The 13,254-nt window shown below is 43.3% G+C and overlaps 1 protein-coding gene across 5 annotated transcripts in view; it reads right to left on the bottom strand.

Moving 5' to 3' along the window:
- The window catches only part of LOC110536823 (roundabout homolog 2), a 215,354-nt gene that overhangs the window by 146,231 nt on the left and 55,869 nt on the right, over positions 1-13,254 (bottom strand). For 4 of the 5 annotated variants that reach the window (XM_036937237.1, XM_036937238.1, XM_036937235.1 and 1 more), the window contains exon 2: positions 1,720-2,046. In XM_036937237.1, the coding sequence (XP_036793132.1) occupies positions 1,720-2,046 (327 nt within the window). Of the gene's footprint in view, positions 1-1,719; positions 2,047-6,217; positions 6,881-13,254 lie in introns of those variants that run through there. The other variant, XM_036937239.1, reaches the window with a different exon arrangement.

Raw genomic sequence — 13,254 nt, 5'->3', positions numbered from 1 at the left:
AAGACATTCAAAACATTTAAAGAACTTTGAAAGTTTCTTCAAGTGCAGTCACAAAAACCATCAAACGCTATGATGAAACTGTCTCTCATGAGGACCACCACAGGAAAGGAAGACCCAGAGTTACCTCTGCTGCAGAAGATAAGTTGATTAGAGTTACCATCCTCAGAAATCAGCAATTAACTGCACCTCAGATTGCACCTCAGAGAGTTCAAATAACAGACACATCTCAACATCAACTGTTCAGAGGAGACTGCATGAATCAAGCTTTCATGGTTGAATTGCTGCAAAGACCTACTAAAGGACACCAAAAGAAGAAGAGACTTGTTTGGGACAAGAAACATGAGCAATGGACATTAGACCAGTGGAAATGTGTCCTTTGGTCTGATGAGTCAAAATTTAGATTTTTTATTCCAACCGCCGTGTCTTTGTCAGACGTTGAGTAGGTGAACGGATTATTTCCGCATGTGTGGTGAAGCATGGAGGAGGAAGTGTGGTAGTGTGGGGGTGCTTTTCTGGTGACACTGTCTGTGATTTATTAAGAATTCAAGGCACACTTACCAGCATGGCTACCACAGCATTCTGCAGCAATACGCCATCCTGTCTGGTTTGCACTTAGTGGAACTATCGTTTTTTTTTTAACAGGACAATGACCCAAGAAACCTACAGGCTGTGTAAGGGCTAACTTACAAAGAAAGAGAGTGATGTAGTGCTGCATCAGATGACCTGGCCTCCACAATCACCTGACCTCAACCCAATTGAGATGGTTTGGGATGAGTTGGACTGCAGAGTGAAGGAAAAACAGCCAACAACTGCTCAGCATATGTGGGAACTCCTTCAAGACTGTTGGAAAAGCATTCCAGGTGACTACCTCATGAAGCTGGTTGAGAGAATGCAAGGCTGTCATCAAGGCAAAGGGTGGGAACTTTGGGTTACTACATAATTCCATATGAGTTATTTCCTAGTTTTGATGTCTTCACCATTATTCTACAATGTAGAAAATAGTCAAAATAAAGAACAATCCTTGAATGAGTAGGTGTGTCCAAACTCTTGACTGGTACTGTATATATATGGGTCCAGACCTCATTTGTAGCTATAGTCCTGCTCTACCCACACACAGTTGCATTTAAGTTTTTAAAAAAATTTAACACCTCATTTAACGTCAAGCCCTCCCATCCCAGAGGCCACATTAACTTCCCAGTGAGGGGCAGAGGGAGTGCACGACGTCAAACAGAAATCAAAGAACAATCTAGAGACTTCATCCATTTTTCATGATATTTTTCATTTAGCCTCTTAGGACCCCAGTAATGGCAATCAATAGATCAAGCTGCTGTCACACCGTTAAGACCTATAGGGACCACTATATAGGTCTATAAACACACACACACACACACACACACACACAAACACACACACACACACACACACACACACACACACACACACACACACACACACACACCTTTATTCAATACAATAGTATTCTCTGCAATTATTCTCTATAATTATACTTCTTCATACCTATAATTTATGACTGCAATATTACCATCCACAAAATATGTGCTACTACTATCCTTTTAATGGTCATATCATCGAGTTTACAATAACAGCATCATTAAAACACATACACATATAGGCAACACAGCTCGTCCAATGGGGCACTCTATCTTTCCAATTTCATGGCACTCATCCATAACATAAAGAATTGTGGGTGGGACTTACATGCTACTTCTAATGATGCGTTTCTGCTCACTGCCTCCCCCAGGTAATTGCGGGCCACACACACGTAGCTGCCGTCGTCTGGCTTGCTGCGTCGGCCGTGGACGATGCGCAGGAAGAAGAGGGAGCCGCTGGGCAGCAGCATGCGGTGGGAACGGGGGTTGTCCCGGTCTGTCTCCACCCGCTCCCCGTCCTTGTACCACTCCACCGTGGGGGCGGGACGCCCCTCCGCCTTGCAGTTGAGGGTGGCCGGCTCCCCCTTGGACACGATGAGGTCAGAGGGGTGCTCCACGATCCGAGGAGGGGAGTCATCCTGACGCAGACGAGATCCTGGGAGGAGAAGATTGGAGAAATGATTAGCTACACATATGCCAACATAAGATATGTTCAGTAATACCAACTGACAATATCGGTAAGTCCGGATTGATGTGTAAAATATACAGGGAGAAAGTCTGAGAGAAAGCCTATAAATGAGTGCCAGGCCCTGACAGGCAGCACACACACCATGGCACCACACAAAAACGAGCCGCAATATCCACACTGACAGACAGAAGCCAGAGAGTTATTATGGCTAATTAGATTTTTCATTTACACATTCCGTCAAGTGCTGTGTTCCTCTTAGATGCTGCTGGGTGGTGAGTGGGTGAGAGAGTTGGTTGTTAGTGTGTGTAGCAAATAAATGTTGAATGTTGATTTCTATTTCTAAGCGTGTCTTCAGATAGGCACGTGTGTGCCCATTGGGGATATAGAAAAGCATAATCAACATGTTTGTGTGTCTTCTGTTCCTCTTTGACAGAATCAGACTTTTGCATTCAATGTGTATGAGGAGTCTGTTTCTCTGTCCCTCACCCAGGGTTTGATGTCACCGTGAACAAGTCAACAGGAACACATTCCTGTGTGTCAGCTGGAAGTGGAGGAAAAGCAACCCAACCATGCTGTGGGAAGGAGAGGAAGCAGCAAGTGTTTGATGCCATTACCAAGTGCTTGCTCCCACACTGCCTCCAGCTCTACCTAGTACCCACAACCCTCCTCTTCTCCCCTTGTCTGTGTTGGTGACGCAGTGAGGCATCACAACACAACATGATTCTATCATTACTCATAACAAGACAAATGGGATATGACAAACACTACTCTGTTTTTCTGTGTAGGGATGGGAGTGAGCACTTAACAGGGTAACCTGGGAGAGAGCTATAGTGTTCAGTTGGATGACGAGACTAGCTGAGCCATGACAGAAATATGTTTTAGTAATGGGTTTAGTTTTCTGCAACTGTTGCTCTTTCAAGTCTGCACAGCTCTCCTTGATGGGAAATCTGCTAACAATACACAAAATACGTCTATTTCCAGCTTCTCAAATCCATCAGACTTTACCTAATCCAACAGGTGTTGCTAACCTGAGCGAAGCTGCCAGCCACTGGCATGCCACACTCCAAAACGCCACTCTCAGATAATTACCAATACCCAGCCCACTCAAGTGTGCCGACTCCCTGCCCGTCTGACTTACTCTCACTCCCCCTCCCTTCCCCACACCCACACCCACCCCCACCTAGTGTTTAATGGCCCTAATGGGGACTGGCTGGATCCATTCAACTACAACCACAGTTATAAATTCATACGTAACCAAAGATATCCACCCTCCAAAAAGCTTCTCATTTCATTAGTCCCTTCAGTGAGCCTGTTCATGGAACTGCCCACGCAATTCATGCACTCAGTTTCACCCAAGTCCTGAGAGCAAGTACAGAAACTGAAACAGACTAATGCTCATTACAGCCACCCAGGGCTTACTCTACTATGGCCCTGCATATGAGCAATGGTTTTTATCCCTGAATAAACTAGTCTTAAAGGTCTCCCGACAACCTGAACTCTCTGAGATAAGGTTTCCCTATAGAGAAGCTATGGTCTTTCCAAACTCATTACTCTCTACCTTATCTTTCTCTCTCTGAGGTAAAACTGTACACCCAGGCGACAGCAGAAATGTCATGGCTACGCTTGACTGGGATTTAGCTGCACTCTGGCTAAACAAAAACATATGAAAACAGCATCTCCCTCTGCACTTTAACTTTGACCATATCAACTATCACATCCATTTCGGCTGACATCCCTCTCCTACTGAACATAGCTGTTGGCTGGAATATTCATAAAGGGAAGTGTACTGAGGGAACCCAGTCAGTCAGAATAGTTATGGTAATACCATCACCTACCACTGATATCAACACGCTGTACCAATATTGACAAATTATGATGTCCCTTGAAATTACAGTGGAATAACAATTATACTTTTAAAGTGCATGTACAATGAATGTATTTGAATTGCTGATTTGTGAACTGCACTGTGCACATAGAGTTTGCACTTCACCCAATGTGCAGTTATCAGGAATTGACTGAATATAGACTAATGATATTGACCATCTTGGACTCTCCCATCACAGCAGAGGATGATAATGTGTCTTTCTCTGTGACATGGCATTGTCTCATAATGTTTCTGTTTAATCTCAAGCTTACTTTCAATAACACAGCGCTGCCAAGACCTTGCAATTTAATCACCCACAGACAGTCAAATGGCCTTTTGCCAAAAACTCTCCATGTCACCCTCTTTCATACACAACAATAACACACATGCACAGGCAGAAAACAACCTCAAAGCCAACTTGACAAAGTTATAAAGCAAAAAATCGATGAAGAGAGAGGCGGGTGAGTGTGTGTGAAAGAGAGTGAAAGACAGAGAGAGATACTGCTACTAAAACACAATAAAATACTCATACTAGCACACAGTATAACACCTGCTACCCAATTGTACAGGTACAAGAGTTGAATGAAAGCCCTGTAAGAGTGGTTAAGAGCGTTGGGCCAGTAATTGAAAGGTCGCTGGTTCAAATCCATGAGCCGACTTGATGAAAAATATGTTGATGTGCCCTTGAGCAGGGCACTTAACCATATTTGCTCCTGTAAGTCGCTCTGGATAAGAGAGTCTGCTAAATGACTAAAATGTAAATGTGGTAGAATATAAGCAATGGAGTGGGGCATCACTGTGTATATGGTAGTCAACAGCCATAGGGATGGAACCAGCCCCCTCTCTCACCAAATCAATGCTTTCAATGTGGACATGGTCATCAAAAACAGCTGCATGTCCAGTGGGGGACAACACAGTGGCATTGGCCTGGAAAGCCCATATCGACCAAGACAGGGAGCTCAACCGTTATGAGTGCTGTGTCCTCACCAGTGATGGTGCTCAAGGGACAGACAGACAGACACAGTGTCCATATATAACAGACTGAAACAAGTCACAGGACTATAAGATAATTCAGCATGATAGTCTCCATGACATGTTTTTGGGACTTTTCAGAGAAAAAAATCTAAGTTCCACCAGCTGCATATCAGAACCCAAATCATCTGAGTCTAACACAAGCCTTCTGATGTTCGGGGTCCAACTGTATAGATCCATCAACTTCATCCATTTTTTCCCCTTCTTTACATTTCTTAGACACTATTGATGTCCCTCTAAATTCTTAAATGGAAAATCCACTCAAAATGATGTTTTGCAATTTTTTCCAGTCCGCTGTTGACAGTCCCAAAATGTTTTCTATGTCAGCAGTCAAGTTTTCAAGACTTAGGTCTCATCATGGTGATGTGGCAAGTGACACTATGCTTCTTGAAAATCCAATATCTTAAAAACTTGACTGCTGACATGCAAAACATTTGGGACTGGATTAACTGTGGACGAATGTAAAAAATACCAAAATATAGTTTGTAAGTGGATTTTTCCTTTAAGACTGTGAAAATGTAGTAGGACATCAATGGTGTCTATTAAATATAAAGAATGGGGTGACAACTTATTATTTACAAAAGAAAGATGACAACGAAAGTGAAAGCTGCTGCCTATTAAATATTGTCAGTCACCTATGGGTAATTGACACAATACAGTGCTGAATGTCATTAAATTGAAACCGAATAAATGGTGCTTTCATTTATCAGCCAAGGGCAAAATTAAACATTTCAAATCCTCCCTAATGATAGACTTCCATCAATTAGGAAAATGTATTTATTAACAATTAAATGAATCAGGGACCCCTAAATAAGCATATGTTTCGAATTGCAATATATGATTAATTTGTATGATATTTAATAAAATGTCAACGAATTCAATCGATAAAAAACACATTGACAATCCATTGCTCATAAAATAGTCTGGTGCATCAAAGCCACGTTGAAAGGATCAACCCCTGCATGTTGAGACACATTAACGCGCAAACAGAAACCACATGTGTGCACCCCTTTTTCGCCTGCTTTTTGCAACGTTTTGAAATGAGGAATAAACAGAACAAGTCAGGCAAAATACAGTTGCTACTGCAGGTGCTCTAATCAAACGCGGGGTTGTTCGATGTTTTAGGTGGGGTACCCACACTTAGACTATGTGTATATGTAAAACGAAAAAGAGGGAAAAGCTATGTTTTTATTACAAACTTAATTGCGCTGACCAAATCAAATGAAAGGTTCCAGGACTTACCGTTGACTTGGGTGTGCAATAGTCCATAGAAAAATAAAAACCGTAGTAGACCCATTCTGGCATAGTAACCGTCCACGGTATATTAGCGCAAAACTCGTCAGATAGACTTCTTTACCTTGCTTATTGTGCGACTCTGTAGTCGGTTCTGAGCATATAAACTGTTGAATTTTAATATAAATAATTTAAGTTATATTTTAATGGACAACGAAATCATTCACGATACGACTTCATGTTTTCTCACCAAGAGCGCACCCGATGGGTAGCCTACTTCTCCACACAACATTTGGAGGTGTCTCATCACCAGACACTAACCAAAGAGCGACGATGTGCTCGCCTCATAGCATCACCCTGACCGGCTCCCAGAGCCTATTTCATGCAATGCTCCTTCTAGCTAAAATCGTCGAAAACGAAGCCCATAGGCTACAATATATAATATAAATGGTCTGAATGACCATCATTTTGAAAATATCACACCGACGGAATACGCGCAGTTCAGTAACCTACAGGCGGGACGGTTGTGAGACAACGGTGGTGGACTGTGGTGGTTTCAGACCGAGGTGAATAGCTGCACAGTTACAGCCCCCTCCTCGTGGAACTGTACATTGGTAGCCTACAGTAGTAGTTGGCTACACAACGCGAATACGCAGACTTCCATCAAACCATCTCAGAATGTGCTATTTAGAGGTTGTCCTATGCGCTGATCTGAAGTCAGTTTGGGTTTATATTAGAGGGGCAAACTAGTCCTAGATATGAACTGTCGACACAGCTACAGAGCGCTGTGGAAAGCACATACAAATCACATAACTACATTAGACTATGCCAATATTTCTTTGGGAGATTTGCGCATAGAAATGTTGTTTGGATATGGTATTTAAATTGCTATGCATTTGATTTGCAAATCAAGGCAATTAATTTAATAGCACTGCTATGTACGCCTTATAACATATGGAGTAGGCTAAACATCAAATAAAATTGTATTGGTCACATGCACATATTTAGGAGATGTTTTTGCGGGTGTAGCGAAATGTTCCTAGCTCCAACAGTGCAGTAATATCTACCAATTCACAACAATACACACAAATCTAAAAGTAAAAGAATGGAATTAAGAAATATATAAATATTAGATCGAGCAATGTAGGAGTGGCATTGACAAAAATACAGTAGAATAGAATACAGTATACATCAAAGTGCAATCAAGTTGCGTCCTCTATCGACGACATGGTATACATCAAAGTACAACAAGTTGCGTCCTCTATCGACGACATGGTATACATCAAAGTACAACAAGTTGCGTCCTCTATCGACGACATGGTATACATCAAAGTACAACAAGTTGCGTCCTCTATCGACGACATGGTTATCTCTTAGATATCATCTGGCATAGACAGAATGTGACTGCAAAGTGGTTTGTTCCTTTAATGGCAATTCTCTCAGTGAATATCAATGACAACTTGACTGCTAATAGCCCATGGCACATACTGTCTACTGCCAGCAGTCGATTCCATCCACATGAATAAGAGGAATGAAAACCCTGGGCTTTGTTCTTGATGAACTGGGCACTCAATGAGCTATTGACAAAAATACTCCTCCCAACAAGCACATTCAATAATGCTTATCTACTGATGATAATTTAGTTAGCCCAGTGAACTGAATTGAAATGTACTGTCACTTTTTGGTTAATCACTTGACTATAAAGGGAGGCATCATCTAAAGCAGGGGTCAGCAGCAGGCGGACCGCTAGCCTAAACCGGGCCATGAGTCATTTTTTGGCCCCCCAAAGTTTTTAGTAAAAAATAAATAAAACATTTAAAAAGACTGTAAAATCAGCAAAACATTTCTTTAATTCAGGAAATCTTTTCCCAAGTCTTCCCACAAATAAAAAAAAAGACATATGATTGTGTCTCAATGTATGAAGTTATTGTTATTTTAAAATACAATCTCTTTTTGTGTTTAGTTGTGGTCAATTTGCAGCCTGCAAATTATTCTAATTATGTTCCAGCCCTTTGACCATCCACTCCCACAAAAATTGTTCCGTGGATGAATCTAGTTGCCTACCCCTGATCTATGGTGTCAGGAGAAATCCAGGTGGTGGAGAAATGTGTGTGTTTGTTTTTCCCTGTTGAGAAAAAGGTAAATGTGTGATTGTAGGTGTAAAGTGAGGTGGTTCATCGTAGATTGCCATTCTATAGGTAGATTTTTGGTTGTGATTAACCAAAAATTCACAGTAAATGTAAGTTCAGTCCACAGGTCAAACTAACTTATCACCTGTGCAACTAAAAAACTGTAGATTTACTCCACACACAGAGATTCATACAAAGCTCTCCCCCGCACTCCATTTGGCAAATCTGACCTTGACTCAAATCTGACCATAATTCCTGCTTACAAGCAAAAACTTAAACAGGAACAACCAGTGGCATGCTCAATATGGAAGTGGTCCGATGAAGAGGATGCTGAGCTACAGGACTGCTTCACTAGCACAGACTGGAATATGTTCCAGGATTCATCTGATGGCATTGAGGAGTTTACAACATCAGGCACGCAAGCCCCCCAGATGAGCTAAATGCCTTCCATGCCCGCCTCGAGGCAAGCAACACTGAACCATGTATGAGAGCACCAGCGTTTTCAGATGACTGTGTGATCACGCTCTCCGTAGCTTATGTGAACAAGACTTTCAAACAGATTAACATTCACAAGGCTGCAGGGCCAGACAGACGATCAGGATGCGTACTCAGAGCATACGCTGTCCTGCTGGGCAAGTATTTTCACTGACATTTTCAACCTCTACCTGACCCAGTCTGTAATACCTACATGTTTCAAGCAGACCACTATAGGTAAATCAAATCAAAGTTTATTTGTCACGTGCGCCGAATACAACAGGTGTAGACCCTACAGTGAAATGCTTACTTACAGGCTCTAACCAATAGTGCAAAAAAGGTATTAGGTGAACAATAGATAAGTAAAGAAATACAACAACAGTAAAAAGACAGGCTATATACAGTAGCAAGGCTATAAATGTAGCGAGGCTAAATACAGACAACGGTTAGTCAGGCTGATTGAGGTAGTATGAACATGTAGATATGGTTAAAGTGACTATGCATATATGATGAAAAGAGAGTAGCAGTAGCGTAAAATAGGGGTTGGCGGGTGATGGGTGGCGGGACACAATGCAGATAGCCCGGTTAGCCAATGTGGGAGCACTGGTTGGTCAGCCCAATTGAGGTAGTATGTGCATGAATGTATAGTTAAAGTGACTGCATATATGATAAACAGAGAGTAGCAGCAGCATAAGAAGAGGGGTTGGGGGGGAACACAATGCAAATAGCCCGGGGGACATTTGACTACCTGTTCAGGAGTCTTATGGCTTGGGGGGAAAAACTGTTGAGAAACCTTTTTGTCCTAGACTTGGCACTCCAGTACCGCTTGCCATGCGGTAGTAGAGAGAACAGCCTATGACTGGGGTGGCTGGGGTCCTTGACAATTTTTAGGGCCTTCCTCTGACACCGTTCTGGTATAGAGGTCCTGGATGGCAGGCAGCTTAGCCCCAGTGAAGAATTGGGCCGTAAAAACTACCCTCTGTAGTGCCTTGCTGTCAGAGGCCGAGCAATTGCCGTACCAGGCAGTGATGCAACCAGTGCCAGATGCTCTCAATGTTGCAGCTGTAGAACATTTTGAGGATCTCAGGACCCATGCCAAATCTTTTTAGTTTCCTGAGGGGGAATAGCCTTTGTCGTGCCCTCTTCATGACTGTCTTGGTGTGTTTGGTGTTGATGTGGACAACAAGGAACTTGAAGCTCTCAACCTGCTCCACTACAGCTCCGTCGATGTTAATGGGGGGCGTGCTCGGTCCTCCTTTTCCTGTAGTCCACAATCATCTCCTTAGTCTTGGTTACGTTGAGGGATAGGTTGTTATTCTGGCACCACCCGGCCAGGTCTCTGACCTCCTCCCTATAGGCTGTCTCGTTGTTGTCGATGATCAGGCCTACCACTGTTGTGTCATCAGCAAACTTAATGATGCTGTTGGAGTTTTGTCTGGCCATGCAGTCGTGGGTGAACAGAGAGTACAGGAGGGGACTGAGCACGCACACCTGGGGAGCTCCAGTGTTGAGGATCAGCGTGGCAGATGTGTTCCTACCCACCCTCACCACCTGGGGGTGGCCCGTCAGGAAGTCCAGGATCCAGCTGCAGAGGGAGGTGTTTAGTCCCAGGATCCTTAGCTTAGTGATGAGCTTTCAGGGTACTATGATTTTGTACGCTGAGCTGTAGTCAATGAAAATCATTCTCACATAAGTGTTCCTTTTGTCCAGGTGGGAAAGGGCAGTGTGGAGTGCAATAGAGATTGCATCATCTGTGGATCTGTTCGGGCGGTATGCACAAACACTTTTTTGGTTACTACATGATTACATTTGTTTTATTTCATTGTTTTGATGTCTTCACTATTATTATACAATGTAGAAAATAGTATAAAAAAACGTGCATGAGTAGGTGTGTCCAAACTTTTGACTTACTGTACATATTACCTCAATTACCTCAACTATCTCGTACCCCTGCACATTGACTTTGCACGTACTCTTTGTATAATGAAAAAAATATATATAAACGCAACATGCAACAATTTCAAAGATTTTGCTGAGTTACAGTTCATATAAGGAAATCAGTTAATTGAAATAAATAAATTAGGCCTTAATCTATGGATTTCACATGACTTGGCATGTGCAGCGCCCCACTAGTACCCACTAGTAAGCCAGACCCAGCCAATCAGAGTTTTACCTACAAAAGGGCTTCATTACAAACAGAAATACTCCGCAGAGAAGAGAGAATTAAGCTTTTTGTGTATATGGAACATTTCTGGGATCTTTAATTTCAGCTCATGAAACATGGCATGGCACCAACACTTTATATGTTGTGTTTATATTTTTGTTTAGTTATAGTTTCGTTATAGATATTTTATTTTGTTACTATTTTTAAAAGATTGTTGCAAAATGTTTGTACTTTTTAACTCTGCATTGTTGTATGTGACAACTAACATTTTATGTGATTTTTTATAATATGAGAGGGCTGAGTGCAAAGCACTCACAGGAATAGGTGGTCTCTGCAGATGATGGGATAAGTGCTATCATGAAGTGAAAATAAACCATACCGTCTGTGATTGCTTCAGATGGGAGAAAGTGACCCTGTTCCCATCCCACACTTTCCTTTCTCTACCTCTGATGCGCACCTCTGTGGCCTTGTCTTTTAGATGATGCCTTTACATCTCCCCTGCCATTATTGGCACTCTGTATCTGAAAGACACTTTGGCAGAAAGAAAACATGTAGTTTATAAAAGTTTCATGAACTGAATGTTTTGAGGTGCATAGGCCTACTCACACCCACACACACAACACTAGTTCCATTGAGGAACAAGATAGTTGTTTGTCAAATAAGCTCTCATTGGAAATGTAATGGTCTCTCACTCAATAATACATAACAGAGTAGTTCATGAACCTGACATCTTAATGAAATCGGCACAGGCATTCACATATGTACAGCCCTCAAACAAACACAAAAAAAAATATGTTTCATGATTTTGTCAAACGGTATAGCTTATAGGCTATCGTGTCTCACAGCCAATGGAGGTGAACAGTAGCCCACACTGTACATGTTTACATTTACATTTTAGTAATTTAGCAGAAGCTCTTATCCAGAATGACTTACAATTAGTCCATGCATCCTCAGATATGTAGGTGAGTCAACCACATATCACAGTTGTAGGATTTATTTAAGTAGCATTTCAGACGTTTTCAGAATGTAAAACATTTCCTGTTACTTACAGGCAGCCAGTTTCTGTTACGGTGAGTGAATGAGGACCCAAAAGCGAACTAACTTAAACAGAGCTTCTTTAATAACCAAACATAGGTAGGCTCAGATAGACCGGCAGATTCCGACAGGACAGGACAAGGTTACAGCAAACATGACGATAGTCTGGCTCAGGCATGAAACACAACAAACAAGAATCCGACAAGGACAGGAACAAAAACAGAGAGAGATATAGGGGACTAATCAGAGGGAAAAGGGGAACAGGTGGGAGAAGGGGTGACGAGGTAGTCAAGAGGAGACAAGGAACAGCTGGGGGAAAGCGGGGGAGAAAAGGTAACCTAATACGACCAGCAGAGGGAGACAGGGTGAAAGGAAAGGACAGAAAGACACAACATGACAATACATGACAGTACCCCCCCACTCACCGAGCGCCTCCTGGCGCACTCGAGGAGGAAACCTGGCGGCAACGGAGGAAATCCTCGATCAGCGCACGGTCCAGCACGTCCCGAGAGGGAACCCAACTCCTCTCCTCAGGACCGTACCCCTCCCAATCAACGAGGTACTGGTGACCACGGCCCCGAGGACGCATGTCCAAAATCCTGCGGACCCTGTAGATGGGTGCGCCCTCGACAAGGATGGGGGGGGGGGAAGACGAGCGGGGGCGCGAAGAACGGGCTTAATACAGGAGACATGGAAGACCGGGTGGACGCGACGAAGGTATCGCGGAAGAAGAAGTCGAACTGCGACAGGATTAATGACCCGAGAAATACGGAACGGACCAATGAACCGCGGGGTCAACTTGCGAGAAGCCGTCTTAAGGGGAAGGTTCTGAGTGGAGAGCCAAACTCTCTGACCGCGACAATATCTAGGACTCTTAGTTCTACGCTTATTAGCAGCCCTCACAGTCTGCGTCCTATAACGGCAAAGTGCAGACCTGACCCTCTTCCAGGTGCGCTCGCAACGTTGGACAAAAGCCTGAGCGGAGGGGACGCTGGACTCGGCGAACTGAGATGAGAACAGCGGAGGCTGGTACCCGAGGCTACTCTGAAAAGGAGATAGCCCGGTCGCAGACGAAGGAAGCGAGTTGTGGGCGTATTCTGCCCAGGGGAGCTGTTCTGACCAAGACGCAGGGTTGCGAAAAGAAAGACTGCGTAAGATGCGACCAATAGTCTGATTGGCCCGTTCTGCTTGACCGTTAGACTGGGGGTGAAAGCCGGAAGAGAGACTGACGGAAGCCCCAATCA

This window comes from Oncorhynchus mykiss, chromosome 12 (assembly GCF_013265735.2).
Source record: "Oncorhynchus mykiss isolate Arlee chromosome 12, USDA_OmykA_1.1, whole genome shotgun sequence".
Taxonomy (NCBI): Eukaryota; Metazoa; Chordata; class Actinopteri; order Salmoniformes; family Salmonidae; genus Oncorhynchus; species Oncorhynchus mykiss.
Note: the sequence above shows the minus strand (reverse complement) of the source record. Positions and strands in the feature narration are given on the sequence as shown.